The sequence below is a fragment of the Cebidichthys violaceus genome, unplaced genomic scaffold (genome assembly GCF_023349555.1).
Source record: "Cebidichthys violaceus isolate CVI_PGR_0920_01 unplaced genomic scaffold, fCebVio1.0.p SCAF_223, whole genome shotgun sequence".
Classification (NCBI taxonomy): domain Eukaryota; kingdom Metazoa; phylum Chordata; class Actinopteri; order Perciformes; family Stichaeidae; genus Cebidichthys; species Cebidichthys violaceus.
The window spans coordinates 20,374-43,339 of NW_027176399.1; the positions used below are offsets into that span (position 1 = coordinate 20,374).

A 22,966-nucleotide genomic window follows, 5' to 3' on the forward strand; every position below is an offset into this window, starting at 1 on the left:
TTACTGGCTCCTGAAATCCCACTCAGTGAGATATGAGGCGAATGAAGACATCGTGTTACTGAGCAAAGGTGGAGCTGACCTTTTTGTTAAAAATAAAAGTTTGTGTCTGTTTGTTTTTTTTAGGTTGGACATTACATCATCTGTGACCTTTAGGGACCGGAGGAAACAACAGTTGCTGATAAACAAGTTAGGGGCAAACCACTCCTCCTTTCACCCTCAGCTCCAGCGGCCGATATGAACCATGTTCTTGTGACTTTAAAACCCTGCTGTTGGTTTATAAAGCACTGAATGATTCAGGGAACAAAACACATCTCTGATCTGCTGCTACCTCATGGACCATCCCGCCTCCTTTAGGTGGTCTGGGAGCGGTCTACGTTCTGTTCCCATGAGTCAGAACTAACCATGGAGGAGCAGTGTTCGGTTCTTCTGCAAAGAACAAAGTCCCAGAAAGATGCTGGTCTGCTGAGACCCTCAGCTCCTGTAGATCCAGACTGAAGACTTTTCTGTTTGCTGCCTTTGATTGAACCAGATTCAGGGATATTAATCCATTTACTGCATTTCTGACACAGATTTTTAGTGTTTCAATGACTGTTTTTAATGTTTCAATCAATGCTCTTACTTGTTTTTAAATCTCCTTTTCTTTTGCTTTATGTTTTTAATGGTTTTATGTGAAGCACTTTGAATGACCTTCTTGTTGAAATGTGCTCTACAACCTTGCCTTGCCTTGTTATCGTGAGCTTCAATGTGGGAATGTGACGAAGGAGTTACAAAACGCTCCTCAACATGCTCTCACAAGATCCCATTGAGATCGGTCAAGCGTCAGTACTGCACGGCTAACAGCTAGCGGTGCGCAGTGACACTGTACACGCTCTGCCCTTGACATCAGCTGGTCGTGTACACTGTGGGTGTGGAGGAGGGCCTGTGTTGACGTCGTTTCTCTGAAGATGTGGTCAAAGAGGAATTTCCACTGCAGTCATACAGCGATTACAACATTTGAGGTGTTAAAGATGCAAGTTTTCATCAGCCTAAATCATTCTATCCTATCATTGTTAAATTGCTGATTTTGGTTTTTTTTATGTTTAAATGAATTCTCATTCATTCAAACATCAACTATACTTGGATTTTTCATTTTATATATATATATAATGAATGAATATATATATATATATATATATATATATATAATGAATGTATTTGTATGTATATTAAATCAACTCCATTCGTCATGTATCGTATGTCCGTTTAATCAGACATTTGGACATCAAACTGCGTCCTCTTCGTTCTCGTTTCCTGTGACAGAAGACACTGAAGTACCTCTTGCTACCAGACAGCGGCAGCACTTTGTGAACGCGTCCTGTGGAACCTACAGAGGAGGAAGTTGAACGTTGAGCTGAGCAATAAGTCACAACCCGTGACCCGTTTGAACGTTTTATTAGATAAACAAAAATAGTTTGGGTTTTTACAATTCAAATAAAGGAAGTACACTGAGAACAGAACACCGGGTGAAAATAAAAATACTACATGCAGATAAATTCAACTCAGTTGATATCAAATTAAACATAAATTTATTATCTTTAGTTTTTCAGTTTCAGCGAACGTCTCTCTCTCTCTCTCTGTCTCTCTCTCTCTCTCTGTCTCTCTCTCTCTCTGTCTCTCTCTCTCTCTCTCTCTAAACTCAACATCTACAGAGACACACACAAAAAAAAGCAAGCAGTCTTTAAAATCACCAGAAACATCAACACAACATGATATATTATCATTAAAATAAAATGTCTTTACTTTTTTTTTCTTTTTTTTAATTTCTTTTTTTAAAAAGGAAAATAAATTGGCATCACCCTTTAAAACAGAGCATTTTAATATCCAGCCATAATCAAATACAGTTTCATACCACAATGGATACCTACGATGTGAAAGAAGACGCTTGCGTGACAGTAGAGCAGCGAGTTATCTCCACTTTCTCTCCGTTTACAAAAGTTGCTTTTATTCCGTACAGAACAGTCAATTCAATGTCAGCCGCTCGGTTACGCTTTGCTTTGTAAAATAACAGACAAAGTTGCGGAGTGAAATTCCTCACATGAATGTAATAGAAAACATATTCTGATACTTTGGTACCGCCTGTGCTTTGACTGACGAGCAGTTTGCGCTCTGTCATTTCAAACGTTACAATCAACTCACTGTAGTGACGGAAAATAACTTCACCGACGCTTTGGCGTGAAACCTATCTCTGCAGCGCCATCTTGAATTCTTCACGTGCGTCTTGATTTTTTTTTAATGTTTTTTTTTTTTTTTTTTCACCAAACGAAACAACGTCTATACAAAAAGATCCAAAATCGCTCTACAGACAAAAAGCTCAAAGAGTTTTGTAGTTTGCATGAAGGAATGCGTGACACGGCCCACGACAGAAGCGCAAACGACGCAGACGGGTGAACGCGGTGCGGCTGGCGATCGGCGTAGCTTTGTGTGCCCGGCGGCGTGATGACCCCCCCCCCCCCCAGGCTCTCTTTAACCCCTCGCTGCGTCTTCCAGGAAGCACCTGCGTTTCCTCTTCCGGTTCCTCTCCTTTCAGCTGCCTCTCGTCGGCGTGCACGGAAGCTATGCGAAGAGCGCAAGATAAGAACATGGGGCGATAACTGGCAAAGCTCAAAGCTGTTGGAGTTCCCCGGGACACCAGGCCTGAGTGAGCAGGAGACAACAAAGTTTTTGTTCCAGAGTCTTTTCTTCTTTTCTTTTCTTTTTCTCGCCGTGGCAGTTTTGTAAACGGCGGCGTCTTCGGCTCGTGACCGCAAGCGGCCGCCGCTACTCGGCTTTGTGGCAGTAAATGTCCTTCAGCGCTTTCAGCTCTTCAATCAGGGTCTTGTTTTGGTTTTCCAACACAGCCACGCGGTTTTCCAAGCATTTCACGTACTCCTTCTTTTTCCTGCGGCACTCACGAGCTGCCTCCCTGGAGAGGAAAGAGAGGGGAGGGGGGAGATATGTTTGAGTCGCTTGTTGAATATGTAATTTAGGCTCCAGAGAAAATGCAAAGCCATGCACAATCCAAGAGAGCACATTGGTTTTATTGTTAAACTGCTTTCACAACTATTTCCATATTGGTTTACCCGCTGCAGGATTTCCACATCAATCATCAAACAATCAAGAAGAACGGAAACATTTGCACATGTGTAAAAACGTCTGTCCAGACTGTTCCTGGTTGACTCTTTGAATCATTTAAAACCTGGTTATAAACGATAACTCTATTAACTTTCATCCCAAACTGAGATTCAACATTGGGAGAAATGTGCTCTACTATAGGATAGAAAAAGAGACTCAAACATTTAAGGCCGTTAAATGCTCATCTCAGCGACTGCATTTTGTTTGAATTATTATTGTTTCCCCTCCGTCAGCATCTCCTACCTGTTTTTCATCAGCCGGACCTCCCTCTTGCGGGTGGTGTCTTCAGAGTGCGGTGGGGGGTTCTGCATGGACCCCGGGGACGCTGCCATCACGATGCTGTGAGTCAGGCCCGAGTTGGGCGAACGCAGCTGGTAGGCGGGTATGTCTCCTGTGGCAGCTGTATGAGGGGAGGGACACACACACACACACACACACACACACACACACACACACACACAGAAGCTTTAGGACTCCCAAGTTCTGTAACTTTAACTTTTTACTCTTTTAGAATAAAAAATGTGATCCATGAAATGACATTTTTCTTCACATTTTCACTTTTAAAGTACAGCAAACGTGAATTTATTTTGACCGCAGGATGTTCGACAGCAACTTCGGCCAAGAGCTCTTATCCGCTCTCCTTCCTGCCTCGTAAGATGAATATTTCCTCTGACCTCGACGCTCCTCGTGAACAGGTATCTGGTTCTAAAATGGTTCCATTTGTTTCTACACTACTTTTTTTTGGCCCGTGGCTCCTTATAATTTGCTAAGACATTCTTTAAGACATGACTTATATGCGGTTCCTCTAACAGCCACTAGAGGCTGGCTAAAAAGAAAATCATATCAATAATAAATAATACAAAATAATAAAAAAAAAAAGAGGTATTTTTTCCCCCACATGTTAAGATCTTCACGTAGCACAGTAGGAGTACTTGAGTGCACTGATTAATAGATTCTGCTCTTGAATTACTTCATTTGTGCCCACAGATCAGTAATGTATGATCTGGGATTGCTGCTGTATCAGCCTAACACAGTGCAGAATAAACAGCTCTTATTTGTTTATTTTGGACAGTGATACATGGACAGACTTAAGAAACATGTTGTCTCTGACATCCCTTAAAAATATGGTAAAAAAAAAACAAAAAACCATTGGTTAAAATGAAACAAACTGTGAGTTAATGTGCACATATTATTAATTCAAAAGAACAAGTTCATGTTTCGTGTGCTCCACTTTCCCCCACAGACTTTCCACAGGTTTCAATAGGTGTGCAGTGTTCACTGTGTGCTGCCGTTGACCAGTAGCTGATCCTATTTGTTGTTTAAAAAAGGTGAAAAACAAGCAGCTTCCTGGCCGTGGGTCACGAGACGTACGAGTTGAATCATCGACAGATGACTCGGCTGTTAACTGCTCTGCCTGCTGCCTCTCACCGCTTCAGTTTCTCTTCTTCACTTTGTTCCCGAGAAGTTTCTATACCCCCCCCCTCCTGTCCCCCCACACACACACACACACACACACACACACACACACACACACACACACACACACACACACACACACACACACACACACACACACACACACACACACACAGCGTCTCTCTTTCTCTGTCATTGTGATAACAGAGTGACTCGCTCTGTGCTGACGTCAGTGTGTGCGTCTCACTCGCCCGATTTGCATTCCCTCCTCCCTGCCTGGCCTCTGTTCCAGGAAACCGGAGTGACGTCAAACCGACAACTATCTTACCCCCCACCCCCCTACCCACACACACACACAAACACACTCCCCCACTGCCTTTCTGCCTGACAGCAGAGAGCAGAATGTGTGAGTGTGTGTGTGTGTGTGTGTGTGTGTGTGTGTGTGTGTGTGTGTGTGTGTGTGTGTGTGTGTGTGTGTGTGTGTGCGCAAGCGTAACAGCGGGATACAGACTAACAGGAACATAGTTGAGCAAACTAACCAAAATGCATGTGTGAGCTGTTCCTGTGGTGAAACAGGAAGGACAGCTTTCCAATCTGTGGCATGTGTCCTCTGCAATGTCACCGTGCATGAAGTAAAAGTGACAGGAAAGTAACTCAAAATTCAGAAATATTTCTCTGAGAGAAAAAGTCTTGTTCACAGTTGTTGAAATAAAAAATATGTCCTCTTACTGTTTTAAAAAAATCATGTCCAAATACCACAAAAGCATATTTGTATCACTGCTTATTTACAGGTGGGTGTAACCTTAAACTCTTCAAATCCTTATCTTCATGCATAAATATCTCAAGAGTGAAAGAAAAGTGACTTTTGCACAGAACACATTTTTTTTTAAAAAGCACAGTATGAGCGACACTGTACCTGACTCAGTCTCATCCCCGGTCACAGCCATCTCTCGTTTCCAATAATCCAGCACCACGGCAGCCAAACACCTCGGCACAGAAACAACTCTTCTTCTACCCTCACTCCTTCTCGCTTTCACCAGAGCCTCTCTTTCTCCTCCTCCCTTTTCCCTCTCAGCTCTCTCTCTCTCTCTCTCTCTCTCCGCGTCGGAGTGGTCACTCGTCAACTTTGCAGCCCGATTACAATTACAGGCATTGACATCACAATGACATCACTCCTGCCCCGCTGAAGTCAGTAAAACACCCCGGATTAGAGTTCCTCCCCCCCCCCCCCCCCCCCCCCTGCGGATAAGACTGTGAAGTAGAGTCACACAATGTGAGCTGGGAGGGAGGGAGGGAGGGAGGGAGGGGGGAGCTGATAGTGGAGGGGTTGTATTTTTAGCACCGGTGACGCAACTAGAGAGACGCTCAACAAACAAGAGGATATTGTGTCCCAAGTGGCTGCCGTGCAAACTGTTGAGCAGCCTGGAGGGAGTCATTTTGTGCGCGTTTGTGTCTTTAAAAGACGGGAGGACGAATGACGGAGAGAATGAAGATAATTGAGCTTTTACATTATTTGTTAATAGTAGTCACAACGTGTCCATGACTCATATTGCTGAATTCTAGAGCATAGCAGATATTTTTTGAAAATATTGTATTTGCTGTTAAAAACCCTTGGTTGCCTGATGGATCTGATGGCAAATGAGGAACAAGCAATAGATTGCTGTTGATTTGGCTGCTTCTCCAACTCTGAGAACCCCGAGATTGCCGGCGATTCACCGTCTTTCAGAGGTTGTAGTTGCCTCAGTTTTGAAGCTGAAGCCTCTCACCCCGAAGGATATGTGAATGAAAATGGTTCTATGGAACAGACATCCCGTTTTGGTCAAAAACTACGCAGTTGTTCGCCTGCAGTAAACATGTGTTGTATACACCGATTCTAAAAATGGTCTATTTGAATATTTCTGAATAGTGGGGTCCCTAAACAGTCTTGAAATAGCATCACTTTGGTATCATTGGAAAGCTGAAACTATTGTGGATCCAATGAGCTCAATGTGTGATGGATGATGTTATTCTCTATTTAGTAGATAGTGAAACCATTTTCTGAAACTTGACGTCACTGTATAAAATGACCTCTAGGATGATCACAACTGAAACTTTAAAACGAGAGACCTAGAGCATTCAAAGGATGTATGGCTTTCATAGGTATATGAACAATAAGAGGGTTTCTGAGCAGTTTCCATAACATCTCAATATCTCAGTCCTTTTACACTTTCACAATTGTTTTGTTATGTTAAATGAATCATCAGGTTCCCAGCTTCCCATTGATGCGTACCACTTCAATGTGGCATACACTGTTGAACCGCAATCTCCCCCTAAAGCTCCCCAACCAACTAGGAAAGTGAAAAACAAACGCTGAGCACACACTGATCCTTTTTAAGATTGATCTGACTCGTCCTCCTGGTTTCTCAGGTACAGACTTCCATTGTGCTCAGACACTTCTGTGTTTCCGCCCACTTTTGAGGTCTGGCAGTAAAAGCATGGGCGTATACAACAACAAAGCAAATCGCAAGATCAGACAAGCTCATTCGCAGCTGATCGCCAAATACATATGAGAAAAGAAACAGAGGGCTGAGTGAAGCGATCGGCCTCTCACTTTCACGTACAAATGGCAGAGCAAGGATATCATTTGGACCCAGAAATGCTTGGCTGCTTGATCTGTCTGGATCTACTGAAGGATCCGGTCACCATTCCTTGTGGACACAGCTACTGTATGAGCTGTATTAGAAACGTCTGGGATGAAGAGAATCAGAAAACGATCCACAGCTGCCCTCAGTGCACACAGATCTTCACAGCGAGGCCTGTCCTGGTGAGAAACACCATGTTAGCTGATTTAGTGGAGGAGCTGAAAAAGACTGGACTCCAAGCTGATCGCTCCTATGCTGGACCTGAAGACGTGGCCTGTGATGTGTGCACTGGGAGGAACCGTGAAGCCCTCAAGTCCTGTCTGAGTTGTCAGGCTTCTTTCTGCGAGCAACATCTCCAGCTTCACTGTGAATCCCCTCTACTTGAAAAACACGAGCTTGTCAGCCTCACAGAGAAGCTTCGGGAGAGCGTTTGCTCTCCTGACAACAAGGTGAAGAGTGTTCACCGCCATACCCATCAGGAATGTGCCTGTTATCTCTGTTCCACGGATGAACACACAGGCCACAACACGATCTCAGCTGCAGCAGAGAGAACCGAGAGGCAGAGAGAGCTCAAGGTGAGTCGACAAACTATCCAGCAGAGAATCCAGAAGAAAAAGACGGCCGTGAAGGTTCTTCAAATGGAGGTGGAGGCTCTCAACCGCTCTGCTGATAAAGCAGTAGATGACAGTGAGGAGATCTTCACTGGGCTAATTAGTACGATTAAGAAGCAAAGTCATGAGGTCAACATGCAGATCCGATCTCGGCAGAAAACGGAAGTGAGTCGGGTCACAGAGCTTCAGGAGAAGTTGGAGGAGGAGATCGCCAATCTGAGAAGGAAAGACGCTGAGCTGGAGCAGCTCTCAAACACAGCGGATGATACCCGTTTTCCTCATAGGAAGCCCTCACTTACCTGTCTCGATGGATCCACAGACTTGCCAAGCTCCTATACCCGTCCTCTTCAGTACTTGGAAGATGTGACGGCGGCTGTGTCAGAGGTAAGAGATAAACTTCACGGGGTTCTCAATGAGCAATGGCCAAAGATCTCACGGACAGTGGCTGAAGTGGATGTTTTATTGATACCGCCAGAGCCCACGACAAGAGCTGAACTCTTACGCTATTCGTGTCAAATCACACTGGATCCAAACACGGTACACACACATGTGTTGTTATCTGAGGGCAACAGAAAGGCTACACTGGTGAAAACACCTCAACTTTACCGTTGGCACCCGGACAGATTTCGGGAAAGGTGGCAGGTCCTGAGCAAGGAGGGCCTGACTGGACGATGTTACTGGGAGGTGAAGAGAAGCGGAGTGGAAGTTTTAATAGCAGTCGCTTACAAGGATATTATCAGATCAGGGACCTTTGACGCTTGTGCATTTGGAAACAACAGCAAGTCTTGGGGATTAGCTTCTTACAAAAACGGTTATCAATTCAAACACAGGAACATCAGAACTCCCGTCTCTGGTCCTCGGTCCTCCAGAGTAGGAGTGTACCTGGATCACAGAGCAGGTATTCTGTCTTTCTACAGCGTCTCTGAAACCATGACTCTCCTCCACAGAGTCCAGACCACATTCACTCAGCCTCTCTATGCTGGATTTTGGCTTCCAAATAGTAAAGGAGACACAGTTGAGTTGTGCTCAATCAGATAGAGGTTACAACCCTCCAAAACTATTGATAACCTTTTGAGTAACTCTGGGCGTTCGGACTCAACAGTTCTGGGGACACCCTGAGTGGAACTTTGGAGCTCCCCCAAGATCTACATATCTTCAAGGCCTTTTTTTTTGGGAGCATTTGTACCCTGCCAGCACCGCTCTCACACATCTCCAGCTGGGAGATCAGCGAGTTTGCTATGGTCGCTACAAGCTCGCTCACTGGGTGAGCGCTCATGAACGAGTTAACTTCTGGACTTCACTGTTGGTCCATTTGTGCGCGTTTTCCTCCATTTTGTTAGTGTTTTGTGTTGTCTTTTGTTTGCACATCTTAACAGGTCTTTAAAAGTGGAGACTGCCGGTGCTGGTTCTTAGAACTATGTTCTTAGAAGTACAAAGAAGTTCCTCCAGTTCAAAAAATGCTTAACGTGGCGGTGTGAGTAGAAAGATATTTGTTCTATATATTTTTCTTTAGAATTTGTTTTAATTGGCTGCAACTGTAATGTATGAATGTAATGTAATGTATGATACCGTGTGCATATTTGTTCACATGTTATTTCTATGTGTATTTTTATATTCCAATGTAGTTTAATTCTGGTATTTTATCTGCTGTTATTCCGCTATTTAATTGTCAGGAGAGCCCAAATAACATCCACTCTGACAAGGTCTTGTTATGTTAATAGTTGTATGGGTTATGGTGAACCTTATCCAGAAGGACAGAAGCTGTATGTCACTATAAAACCAAGAAACCAAAACGGCACGGATTGAAGCCCTATTCTTCCCACAAACCTACTCAAAGTCCGTGGCAAAATGGAAATGATGTGATTTTCTTTTAATGCTCTCTATACTATCCTCTCCTTGAGATGGTGCCCTGTAATCACAGTCAATTAGTCCAGCTATTACACCGTTCTCCGCCTCCACTGTGATGGTGCCGATGGTGACAAACGACTACATGCGTGAGTCACTGGTATGTAAGCCCACCATTTCTTGTCTGTGGTATGACTCAAACGGTATCGATTCAGTCTCACTGATTCATTGAATATTGTAATAAAACAGGTTTAAGGAATAAAAAGCTTCATTCGAGAGTCAAATGAAGACGTCTGACAAAATGATTGGTGCTAGTACATATGACATAGTCATATTAACATCCCTAATCATACTGACACTTTACAGTATTCCATCGTTTTTCAGCCCTGCTTGTAATGTACTGGCCTCCAGGACAAACTGCTCACGGTGGCTCTTAACACCCATGGTCGTGGGTGTGTCTTGTACATTTTTTTTTACACAATCCCTCAATTTCATTCTAGGTCCTAATCCCATGATCTCTATTGAGGATTATAATGTTACATTTGATTCACACAAGATCATCTTAGCCTCAATTCTATTCATCACGCTAAGAGGACCTGGAAACTACCGCGTTCTTTTGCTACACGCGACTCCAAACTGTCTAAACACGTACCGTATTTTTCGGACTATAAGGCGCACTTAAAATCCTTAAATTTTCTCAAAAATTGACAGTGCGCCTTATAATCCAGCGCGCCTTATGTAGGGTTACTTGTTGTGCTTATTGATCGATTTTATGTGGTACAATGCGCTCAAAAATCTGTCGAAATATGTAAGTACGACTTTGGTAAGCAACGAAGCCGCTCCGCTCAATGGATATTCGGAGCATTACGGTACGCTGTGTCACTACCTGATCGGCCCCGTAACAGGAATGTAATGTCTAAACTAAAAGTCAAAATCGATCAATAAGCACAACAAGTAGCCATCGGTCGCAACCGTCGTCCGAGCTTTCACGAAATCATCACTGAACAGCCAAGTACCGATAACGGCAACGAGACTGACTCGGAAAATGACGAGAGGGATTCGGGCATTCTTGATGCCGAAATCGCACAGCTGTTTCACTCAGACACTGAAGATGAAGAATTCGATGGATTTGTGGAAGAGGAATGAATCGATAAGTGAGTGTATTTTTCTGTACCGGTATTTGTTGTTACAACTGAGTTGAATAAAGTTTGATTTACCGGACTGTGTTGTTTTGCTTAATGCGCCTTATAATCCGGTGCGGTTTATGTGTTAACATAGACACGTTAATTCACAGTGCGCCTTATAATCCGGTGCGCCTTATAGTCCGAAAAATACGGTACACACCACATCTCTAAGTCCTTTGAACCCTACCTTGGACGAGCACCTGTCCTCCCTGGATGTAGAACTGCTGCGGGGAGTCCGCACACTGCAGGATGGTGGCTCCGGGCTGCGGGACCCGAGAGCTGTTCACCATCGTGGTCTGGGCCCCGTGAAAGGCTTCAACTCCTGGGCTGGTCAGCTGCACGGCTCCCCCATGACTGATCGCAACTGTGTGGAGTTCAAAGGTCAGTGAAATGGAGTAGTTAGAGTTATGTCGGGTAGCTCGAAAGTTTCTAATAGAAGACGTGAGATAGTTGGTCGTCTTAAATGGACATGACACCCTCGTGGTTGAATCTTTAGTAAGACAATGAGAAACTGTGTTTAAGTCAACAGTACAGACTGTTTCAATGGAATTGCATCGCGAGGTTCTGTCATTCTCACACACTGAGAGACATTTAGAACGTTTAAAAACTGTGAAACGGTCAATAAGTCGTATAATCACGAGGCTTAAAATGATGTTGCATCCCGGCTAATCTACGGCAAATGCAGCAACTCTGATCCTGATCACGGTTACTAGGTACTGTTGTACTATTTACCACATTTAACCGATAGAAAACATGGGATTAAGTCCACGGGAAATAGAATATTTACATGGACACAATGAAGTGAGGCTGTAAGTACACACCACCCTCTATGCTATAGAACAGTAGAGGGTGGTTCCCTGTTTACATGTGTACTGACTGTATTGTCCTGAGCTGGTCTGGTAGATGGAGGTCGGCACTGTTGCAGAGGCAGCGTTGGAGACCGGCACCTCTTCCTCCTCCTCGTCTTCCTCCTCGTCCTCCTCCTCCTCAGTCCTCTCTTCATTGATTTTAGGAACTGCCGGAGAATCCGATGAAAGCTCATTCAGTATTTTTCTGCAGGAGAGAAAACTTTATGCTGTTTATCATGCTTTTGTTTCATGTTTTTTTTATACTTTATTGCAGCAGTTAACTTCACTTTGCTGACGTATGATGTTGTCCACACTTCTCTACTATGTACATGTTATAGTCATAAAGTCATAATCATAGTAAAGTAGAACAAAATTAAAAGAATAAAAAATTAAAAGAATAAAAAAGACATATAGAGTTACCGTTTGAATATAGTATATACACATACATTTTTATAGGGCTGCGTCATTCAATATTGTTTAATTATGATCCTCGTATATAATTAGTTCACTGTTGCAAATATTCTTGTTGTTGATTTCTGATTCTAAAGTTCATTATTTATTATTTGACTCCCAGTTGTTAAATGAAGGTGGAGTTAATAAAAAAATAACTTTTTTTTAATTAATATAAAAAAATATATATTATTTTTTAATATTAATTCATAAAAAACGGGTGGAGTCAACCAAGTATCCCGTATCGATATCCGTCTCACGTCTTCACTTGTTTATCGTCGACGTCTTCTCACCGATAAGACGGACGCCTGGAGAGAAGCACCCGTCTCTTCTGGGTGTCTGTGACCGACTCGTCGTCCTCCAGCTCCGCCACAGTGGCAATCTGCAGAACACAACCAGCGTTACATATTGTGAGTAATCCACAATAAAAGGATTTTTTTTGTTTTTTTTGGGTGTTAAATCTTGTCACTGAGGGGGCGTCGCTTTGCGTACACAGACCTTTGGGATGCTGTGAAAGAGAAGAGTGACGTCAAAGAAGGCATTTTATTTTGAAACCGTACCTCTTTCACACGTCTCGACAGAGTCCTCACAGAGTCCTCACAGAGTCCTCACAGAGTCCTCACAGAGTTCTACCTACTGTGTGATTATCTGATAATGAGCACGATAACGTACAATGAAACAAACAGGCTTACGTTTCCACTCGCACAAATGCTTATTGTTGGAATGACAACAAACATGAATTTGACCTGGCTTTGTGGCAGTGAGCTTTCATGACTCTCTCTCACTCTCTCACACACACACACACACACACACACACACACACACACACACACACACACACACACACACACACACACACACACACACACACACACACACACACACACACACACACACACACACACACACCGGTGCGTCATGGTTGTTGCATTGTCAACAGGAAGGCTGCGACGGCCTAACAAGTTCTAAAAGCAGCAGAGAGACTTCTTTTTGTCGTGTACCTGCTGCATCGCACACAGTTTGTAATCTTGAATCTAAACTTTGAGGAAACCGGCTCGATCACAACAGTGACACAGGATATTTACTGATACAAAGGAGTGCTTTGGAATCAGTTAACAAAACCACTTTGTGGTTGCCATCTGCTGTTTCACTGTGCCGTTCTCTTACCTGACCTATTTCTGCGTAAATACCCTTTTCGTGAAATGACAGTAAAAATCTGCTGCGACATGTTTATCTGATCAAATTTCATTTCCCATCTACAAACAGTAGATGGGAAACGAGTGCTGAAACATCTGTGCATCTGCACCACGTTATTCAGTGAAACAACCCCAGTAGGACCAGTAGGACCAGTATGACCAGTAGGACCAGTAGGACCAGTAGGACCAGTAGGACCCCTCCAGATTGTCCGATGCGTCAACGGTTCCTGGATCAATCCTCCCGTCCAGACGCAACAACAGCGTCTCCTGAATGTGAAGGTTAGACTGATGAGCTTAAACCTCAGCTCCTACTGCTCACATCAATCCTATTAACAGATGCACCGCAGGAGACCACAGGCACTCCAGAGGGACTCCTGGTTCACTACACACACACACACACACATACACACACACACACACACACACACACACACAAACACACACACACACACACACACACACACACACACACTCGGACGTCACAACTCCACTGTTTGTTTACGGGGTTTTTTAAGTTGGACTTAAGTCACCAAAATGAGGACTTGACATTTCACTTGTTCTCTGACAGACTCGAGACTTGACTTGGAGTTGTCTTGTGTGACCTGAGACTTGACGTGAGACTTGCTCTGGCAGAATGAAGACTTGACTTTGACATCATTTGAATTCCTTTAAACTTGACCCGGAAACTTACTCTGACGGATTTGACTTGGAGTTGTCTTGAGCGACTTGAGACTTGAGACTTGCTCTGACAGTATTGACTTGTACATGTCTTGAATAACTTCAGGCATGATTTGAGACTTGCTTTGATAGACTAGAGACTTGGCTTAGATTTTGATATAACAGATATGACTTGAACTGACTTGAGATATTACCTGGACTTGTCTTTAATGACTTGAGACTTACTTTGACATATTTGACTTGAGACATGACTTGGACTTGTTTTTGATGACTTGAGACTCCATTTGAGACTTGCTCTGATAGACTAGAGACTTGGTTTTGATTTTGATATGACAGATTTGACTTAAATTGACTTGATGAATGACCTGGACTTGTCTTCAATGACTTGAGACTCGTCTTGAAGCTTGTTCTGACAGACCTGACTTGGTCGTATCTTGAATGACATAATGTCTGACATAATTAAGATTTGACTTGTCTTGCATGACTTGAGAATTGATTTGGACTCCACAGGACTTAAAAAGAGATCTCGCTGACACTGATGTTTGTAATTAATCCATACTGCCTTTAGTCAAAATGCTGCACTCATATTCACCATCTTACAGACCGACCTGTTATTAAATAGTAATTATAGCGGAGGCCGTGGCGCGCTCTCACCTGGGCGGTCTGGACGTGTGGGGACTGTATGACGGAGGTCTGGGGGGTCTGGAGGGCCTGGATGACCGTCTGACCGTCACACAGCTGGACAACAGTCGCACCCGGACACTCCGCCGACACCTGTGTGGTGCAAAAGCAGAGAAAAGGAACAATCCTTCAGCCAGACATCCTCTATTAGAACGCCTCAACATTGTCACACTCCGTGAACACTCGAGTGTTGGAGTGACACGAGGGGAGTGTACCTGAGGACGCGCTGCAGGAGACGGACTGTCCTCGCTGGGGTTCTCCTCTCCGTCCGTCACCGAGCCGTTTAAACTGCCGTCCAGCTGAGGCGAGACCGAGGAATCCATAGTCAGTCACCTAGACGGACAGACGGACAGACAGACAGACAGACAGACAGGCAGAGCAGTGATTACTACTGCTGAGGCTGACCGAGGCCTTCAGTCCGCTCTGCTCTCCAGCACCGCCTGTACCAGAACTTTTACATGTGATACCAAAGACTCGTTGTTAAACCGGATCTCACCCGCCTCAAGTTTATTCTACATGACAGTGCTGCATATATTACCTTTATGTATTATATTCTCGAGCCGTTTTCCCCACTCAAAAGCATCTATCGATGTTTTAACGGAGAGTTTCATCGTCACATTGAAGGTTTAAAATGGGGTTCAAGTTTAAAGTCGTAAACTGAAAAGTTGTCACTTTTAATGTGAGTAAATTAAAACCTTTCCATGACAATATTTGTATTTTGAATAACTAAGCACGATGAATAACTCAGTACAGTAGATCCAAATGATTGGTCTGAAGATCTCCGTTGGCAGTGATTGTTTATCCAGCTTGGGACAAATATGCATTACATAACGATGCATTACTCATGCTCATTATGTGTGCGGTGTGCAGCAGCCACCCTGCGGGGCTGGCAGCCTCAGCTCCTCAATGGGCACGTTTTCACACTCCAGGACACGGAGTCTGTTACAAACTGTCAAGTTAGATAGATTCTAGAATCCTTTCTGAAAGGAAAATAAGAAATGTCTTTATGTGTATTTTAATGACGTCTTCACACGCTGGTTTGAACCAGAGATGGTGAACAAAAGGCGTCATTGAATTCGAACGCTAAAGGATCACTGACGTCAGCAGCCAGCGTCACATTCACCTCACAGTCCAAAATACTGCTTTATAATGTATGGGGCCCTCCTCATGTCCAACTACAGGGCCTCTGTTTGATGCAGATTAGTTCTAAGCGCACACACACACACACACACACACACACACACACACACACACACACACACACACACACACACACACACACACACACACACACACACCTCTCAAGATAATGTTGTCTGCTACTGAAAGAGTGAGACGTTAGATTAGGAAGTGTTCTCGTGGTGCACTGTAGGCAATGGAAATCCCCAAAGTCCCAAGTTTTAAAAAGTGTCTGAGCAGAGGACAAAGTATACTCTCATGTTTACATGTCTCTGTAGTAGTAAACACAATGTCCACTTCTTCGTTTATTGACTCTTTCAAACGGCATAAAGCCCGCTTTGAATTGTTCAAGCGGAAGAGACTCACTATTCAAACGAATTTCTTGAAGGCGAATGTGACTTCCGTTCTTTTAGCAAAGTGAAGATAAAGCTGTAGTATAACTTCCCCAATTAATACTTATTAATTGTAACGGTATATTAGCTTATTAGCGCAATTGAAGAATAATTAAATCATACATTTAGGAGGAATTTTCAAATAATAAAAATGAAGCAATGATATTTTTCGAATATTGAATCTTTTATTTTGAAGAGACAAATTTTCGCACCAACTTCCGACGCGCGTGACTCCGTTTGACTTGACGCAGCTTCGTAAACTTAAACAAAAAAAAAAGGAACTGCTGCCACCGGAGCTTGCTTTTTTAAACACCATGTTGATCAGCTAAAAATTCACCGGAAATGCTTTCTCAAATCAAAGATAATTTAATGAACGGTTTGTTTTTGCAACACTTGTCGCTCGGACTCTCTGCCCCGACTGGCGCCGAGCGAGAAAAAAGTGACAGCTTTGCAGTGACTTACCGAAGTTTTTACGTAGTCTGACTCGTGACTAATTACAGCAATGGGTTGGACGGCCTCGCGCCTTTTGCTCACGTAGTTTCGCGTCAGCGCTGATGATGCTGTGCCGAAAATGTCGACCCGACAGGTCAGTTTAACGTCAAAGAGTGCGTAGGTGGAGCGAGACGGTTCACCTCCACCTACTTCCGCGTTCGCTATGCGCGGCATCAAAACGACCTGCGGGCGAAATCTTCTTTTTCTGAGTATTCAAAATACTGTATAGGACAAAAAGTATACCATTACATTGAAATTTATATATTTATATACATTTATATAATATTTATATATTATATGAATTCATACAAAGGTATTAATTTTAAAGACCTTTTTCTGTTTACTCTGTTTTGGACCAAACCGCAGGCCTAAATAAAGTTCACCTCAACTGCACAAGGTGTTCTTATCAGTACGGATTTCAGTTGTCTGTATGAAGGTATAGATATGAATCTTAAATTACATTACGTTAAATAAATATCCTACAACGTGTCTATAATTTTAAATGTAGGGCATTTAAATACTCAAATGTCAATTAAAACAGCAACAAAAGCGATTCAAACTAGCAATAATATGACTTCGACGATAGACGTCATTCTACTATTAATTTCCACATCGATTTTGGTTATTATTCAGTGTTTCTATGGTGAGTCACATGTTTACAGACCAGAGTAATGTCGCCATCTACCGGCTGACAAGAGCAACAACACTTTGGAACTCATTCTTGAGTTTCTGTATTCAAAGAGTTTGAAAAGTGGAGTTGGTTTGTTTCATAGAGGCTTTAACCATCCTATCTGCATCATGACTGAATTATAACTGAGTAAGTTTAAAAAAGCTTACAGTAACAACGTAGTATGATAGTCTATGATCACTTTAAAAAGCCTTAATGGAAAGAACATTACAATCTGCGATATATATATATATTTGTTCCTATACTCCCTGAGTGTCCTTTCATTCTGATATAAAGGTGTGCGTATACTGTGGAATCTGATCTGTACTTGCTGACTTGCTTTATTTAGACGTGAGCCACCATCTGTGCCCCTGCATGCCAGAAGAGGTCGTCCTGTTCAGACCGCGTCCCCGCTGATATCAGAGCACTGCTCCGCGTCGCCAAGCGCCTTAATCTGCAACAGCGTGACCGAAAACGGCCTCAGTCAGCAGAAAGCAGTGAATGAGCTGTTTTCAATACAATTTTGTACATTGTAATTGCAGAAAACACTCCAGTTTTGGAGGCAAAATGTTCCTTCATTCTCTATATTGTTTACAAAGTAATGATGAAAAACTAGTCATGTGTAACTTTCCATAATTTTCCCCTCGTATTCTCATGTATCAGGTCATTTATCCGGCTGTCTCTTATGTATCGACATTTTTTTTCAATTGGAATTTAAATTGTAATTCTTACATATTTAATTTCTTATTGCACACACACACACACACATATATATATATATATATATATATATATATATATATATATATATTATATATATATATATATATATAATATATATATATATATATATATTATATATATATATATATATATATATATATAATACATATTTATCATTATTTGGCTGCAAAGTTTACATTTTCATAGATACAGTATAATATATATTTATTTATTTATTTTTCATATATTTTCATATATATATATTTATATATTACATATATATTATTTGGCTGCAAGTTTACATTTTAATATATATATATAATATAATATATATATATATATATATTACATGTATTTTCATATATGTAACAATGTATATATATATATATATATATATATATATATATATATATATATTGTGTTTGTATTATTTGGCTGCAAAGTTTACATTTTCAAATATATATATTACATTTTGTTTATGTAATATATATATATATATATATATATATATATAAATTACATATTGTACTGTATTTTCAAGCCTTTCTGACCACTCAAAGCATTTTCACACTACTTGTCATCATCCACCCATTCACACACTGATGACAGACACCTACCATCAGACTATTCACATTCACACACCTTAAGCACAGCTACGGGAGCAAGTTTTGGGCAAGTGTCTTGCTCAAGGACACCTCGACATGCGACTAGCGGAGGGACTACCGGGGATTGAACCACCGATCCTCTGATTGAAGGACGACCCTGCTCTCCACTTTCCCACAGTCGCCTGCGGACACTCTGCGGGCGCAGGTTTCACCCTCAGTGTGTGAATGTGAATAGTCTGATGGTAGGTGTCTGTCATCAGTGTGTGAATGTGAATAGTCTGATGGTAGGTGTCTGTCATCAGTGTGTGAATGTGAATAGTCTGACGGTAGGTGTCTGTCATCAGTGTGTGAATGTGAATAGTCTGACGGTAGGTGTCTGTCATCAGTGTGTGAATGTGAATAGTCTGACGGTAGGTGTCTGTCATCAGTGTGTGAATGTCAATTGAGTTAAACAAAAGTCTGTCTTTAGGGAAATAAAAAGTCTCCCCGGACACTCCCTTCACCTTTGACCTCACTACTTCACTACTGTGCCAGAACATCCACTGAACGTCTCTAATGTAGAGTCTACTGCGACGCTACAACACCTACAGCGATCCTCCCTCACTTAAAACAGCCAATTCCACTGTGAGCGTTTGCTGGTATTCTCCTAAAGCGAGTCTGTTCAATGCGTTGCGACAGCTGCTGAGGCCGTGGTCGGCGGTCTGTGAGCGCTCCAGCTGTGTGCCGGAGTTAAAATAGTCTCACACAGCTGCATGCTGGCATTAGATGGAGGAGCGGCCCCCATTCAACCGGCACACATGCTTCCCACACACTTTAAACTCGGTGGTTATCCTCTCTTTATGTGTTCTCAAAACGTGTGTCAAAGCCCTGTTTTTTAAATGAAAGTTTGAACAATTATGATATATGATCTACTGATTTCGGCCGAAATGGGTTTCCTCAGGAGGGTGGCTGGCGTCTCCCTTAGAGACAGGGTGAGAAGTCCGGTCGTCCGTGAGGGACTCGGAGTAGAGCCGCTGCTCCTTTGTCGTGGAAAGGAGCCAGTTGAGGTGGTTCGGGCATCTGGTGAGGATGCCACCTGGGCGCCTCCCTAGGGAGGTGTTCCAGGCACGACCAGCTGGGAGGAGACCCCGAGGGAGGCCCGGGACCAGGTGGAGGGACTATATCCCCAAACTGGCCTGGGAGCGCCTCGGGATCCCCCAGTAAGAGCTGGCTGATGTGGCACCAGGAAAGGGAAGTTTGGGGTCCACCTGCTGGAGCTGTTGCCCCCGCGACCCGATCACGGATAAGCGGACGAAGATGAATGAATGAATGAATGAATGAATGATCTACTGATTCAGGTGGATTAGTCTTACAGTAGACATGTTCAGTGGTACGAGTCCATCCATGCGGTCCGGGTCCAGGTCCTGGGTGGAACGATGGACTGAAATATGAAAGCAGCAGGTGCACAAGAAGACCTGTGGCTTTTTAACAAGTGATGATGTACCATTAAGTGCAGTAATGAATATATATATATATATACTTTTAAAGTTTGTCCCATTAACAATCCTAATCCTAATCCTAACCTTAAACCTAAACTCAAACCCAAAGTGCAAGAAAAGATGAAGAATAACACTCTACTCAGCTTGATATTCCTGTGAGGACACATCTAGAAGCCGCAGTATCTGTAATCTGCATTATTTTCAATCACTTTATTGATTTTAATATCTTTTTTTTGTTTTGGTTTTAACCACTGCTGACCGTTGCCTCCCTGCGCGCCAAATCATTACCCGTCGTGACCACAGCGGGGGGCCAGACTGCAACTGTGGCCCTTCCCTGCTCCTCTGCTGCCTTCACGCACTGCTCGTAAACGCCAACTTCCAATGTTAGAAGTCCCAAAATGCAGGATTCTGAACTATTTGTAGGAACTTGCTCACAACCATGTAAGAAGTAGCTAATTATTAATTTATTCAGGCTTCATCATCATAATAATAATAATAATGCATTTTATTTGTATGGCGCTTTAAAAGGTACTCAAAGGCACTTAACATGGTGAAAACAGAAACAGTACAACATTATGAATAAAGCAAATAAATGCCAGTATAACAGTAAAAAGAGGCATGTTCTGCAGTTGTGTGATTCAACTCTCGCTGCAGCTGTTCTCGCTTTTATTCTAGCGGATGTTCCCTATAAATACAGGCTACACACACTGAGACAAACAGTTATTTTACTAGCTTTAATAATTTACAGATTACCAGTAATAAAATGTAGGCTCATAACACTGGCTGGTTCCTAAATGCCACATCTCTGTCTCCTATTTTACTTTTTTTAAATACTAAACCTACACCTACTTTTATACTATACTGAACATACTCTGTCATCTCAGGGGGTTTCAACTCAACAAACATTGCAAAAAAATAGAAAAGTGTGATTCAATTTGATCCAAATCTGCATGACAACAGTCCAGGTAACCAAATAGAACAATGGTTGATGACCATGAAGCTACTTTTTAATTTGATCCCTGAATATGGCTACATGTACACAATAAAAGAGAGAACAGCTGCAGCTAGTGTTGGATCACATGACTGCAGAACATGCCTTTTTTACTGTTATAATGGCATTTATTTGCTTTGTTTGTATTGTCTTAATTTACAGATAAAATGTATTATTATAATATATATATATATTGTTGCTTTCTCCTCGTCATACTGACAGTTTGCTCATATTTGAATTTACTCTTCTTGCTCTTTGTCACTCCAACCAACGTTCCTAAATACACCTGAACGCAACATGTGACCGAGCATGAGCTCAGCACAGAGGGAGAGAGACAGAGAGAGAGGGAAGAAGGGAGAGAGGGAGAGAGAGCGAGAGAGAGAGAGAGAGAGAGAGAGAGGGAGAGAGAAGCTAAACAGGTGGTCTGAAAACACACAGAAAACAATGTCGTCCGGCGGGGAGAAGCGGAAAGACCTTTAGTCCTCTCGTTTTTAATTAAGGAATACCCGGACAGCCGCGGGAAGCCGAACAAACGGGGAAACCCATGCTCCTTTTTTATTTTCGCACGGATTTCTCCTCCTCCTCCTCCTCCTCCTCCTCCTCCTCCTCTTCCCCCTCCTCGTCTCGGTTTGTACTCCAAATCCGGGCAGGCTCTCGGACACCGACACCATGAAAGTCACGGTGTGTTTCGGCCGGACCCGGGTGGTGGTGCCGTGCGGGGATGGAAACATTAAAGTGCTCACGCTCATCCAGCAGGCTGTCATGAGATACAAGAAGGCTATCGCCAAGGTGAGTGGCGGCTACTTTTCCCTGTTGTTTTGTTTTCTTGTTGCGGCTTTTGTGTTCCTGGAAACAATGTTGCAACGTCCCCCCCCCCCTCCTCTCCGGTGGGGGTTTCTGCGAGTGCGCACTCGATATGGCGCTAACTTAGAATTAAACGCAAAGAAGAGGGAATGGAGTGGGTGCCCGTTTTTCCTGATGTCTTTGGGCTCGCGTTGCACAGTTAGTTCAGCTCGCGAGCGTGCGCCGCTGCTTTTTTTTTTTTTATAGGGGTTCTTTTTCAAAGAAAGGCGCACCGCCATTGTGGCAAAAAAAAAAACTTCCTCTGGGATTCGAAACCGTGGCACCGAGTAGTCCCGAGTGTTTGTTGCACCGTAGAAGCATACGTGTGCACAAACAAACGGTTAAAGACTCGGGCAACCCGGTTGAGAGACCTCAGCTCACGCCTCTGGAAGTTGCCAGCAGAGATTAGCCTACTAGCAAGTTAGCCAAGCAGGCTGCAAAAGTAGGACTGAGGCGTTCAGGCTCCAGTGCAGAGCAGGAAAAGTCCTATCAGCTCACACTCTCTTGTTTTATAGTGTCTCTAAACGACAAACACCCCCCCCCCCAAAAAAAAAGAGTGCCCTCTTTGTTCCACTTGTAGTGAGCTCACAGTGATGGCAGACAGGGTTAGCTGGAGTGTGCAGACACACGTTGAGAGAGTTCAGGTTCAGCAATGATGCTTCAAACCCAAGAAAGAGCAACAACTTCAGGAACAAAAAGTTGTGTTGCATCCTAGTTTTGTGAGAACAAGCTGCCTGCACCAGGCCCTGCAGGGACGGGGAGGGGGGACGGGGGGGGGACTGCAGTGCCGAGCTCCAGCTGACTGGTGGGGGAGGCTCAGACCGGAGGCATAAATCTGAGGAGATATAAGTCAGACCTAAGAAAACTCGTAGCGTGATGTCAGGGTAGCAGCAGATAACCCTTGAACCCAGCTCGG

General features: G+C 43.1%; 2 protein-coding genes across 3 annotated transcripts; one reads left to right on the forward strand and one right to left on the reverse strand.

The window, feature by feature from the left end:
- Positions 1–1,415: 1,415 nt before the first annotated feature.
- On the reverse strand, positions 1,416–16,816 carry LOC137878085 (cAMP-responsive element modulator-like). 2 transcript variants are annotated; one of them, XM_068718204.1, is made up of 8 exons: positions 16,714–16,816; positions 14,896–15,013; positions 14,654–14,773; positions 12,419–12,507; positions 11,705–11,880; positions 11,015–11,191; positions 3,394–3,550; positions 1,416–2,941 (listed from the first exon to the last, which is right to left on the reverse strand). In XM_068718204.1, exons 2-8 carry the CDS (start codon positions 15,001–15,003, stop codon positions 2,797–2,799), a joined length of 972 nt encoding a protein of 323 aa, XP_068574305.1. In that variant the 5' UTR covers positions 15,004–15,013; positions 16,714–16,816; the 3' UTR covers positions 1,416–2,796. The 2 variants fall into 2 exon arrangements, with proteins under 2 accessions (XP_068574305.1, XP_068574306.1); XM_068718205.1 differs by lacking the exons at positions 11,015–11,191; positions 11,705–11,880; positions 12,419–12,507; ... (1 more) ...; positions 14,896–15,013; positions 16,714–16,816 and adding an exon at positions 5,483–5,722.
- Positions 7,169–8,836, forward strand: LOC137878084 (tripartite motif-containing protein 16-like). The gene has a single exon (XM_068718203.1). It carries the CDS (start codon positions 7,169–7,171, stop codon positions 8,834–8,836), a length of 1,668 nt encoding a protein of 555 aa, XP_068574304.1.
- Positions 16,817–22,966: the final 6,150 nt, after the last annotated feature.

Bases quoted from the DNA above. Each gene is read 5' to 3' on its own strand.
- LOC137878085 (XM_068718204.1), bottom strand. From the start codon at position 15,003: ATGGATTCCTCGGTCTCGCCTCAGCTGGACGGCAGTTTAAACGGCTCG. The intron at 12,508-14,653 runs GTGAGAGCGCGC...TGTGTTCTGCAG, and splicing joins CACACGTCCAGACCGCCCAG to ATTGCCACTGTGGCGGAGCT. The intron at 3,551-11,014 runs GTAGGGTTCAAA...CCCCTCATACAG, and splicing joins AGGACAGGTGCTCGTCCAAG to CTGCCACAGGAGACATACCC.
- LOC137878084 (XM_068718203.1), top strand. From the start codon at position 7,169: ATGGCAGAGCAAGGATATCATTTGGACCCAGAAATGCTTGGCTGCTTG.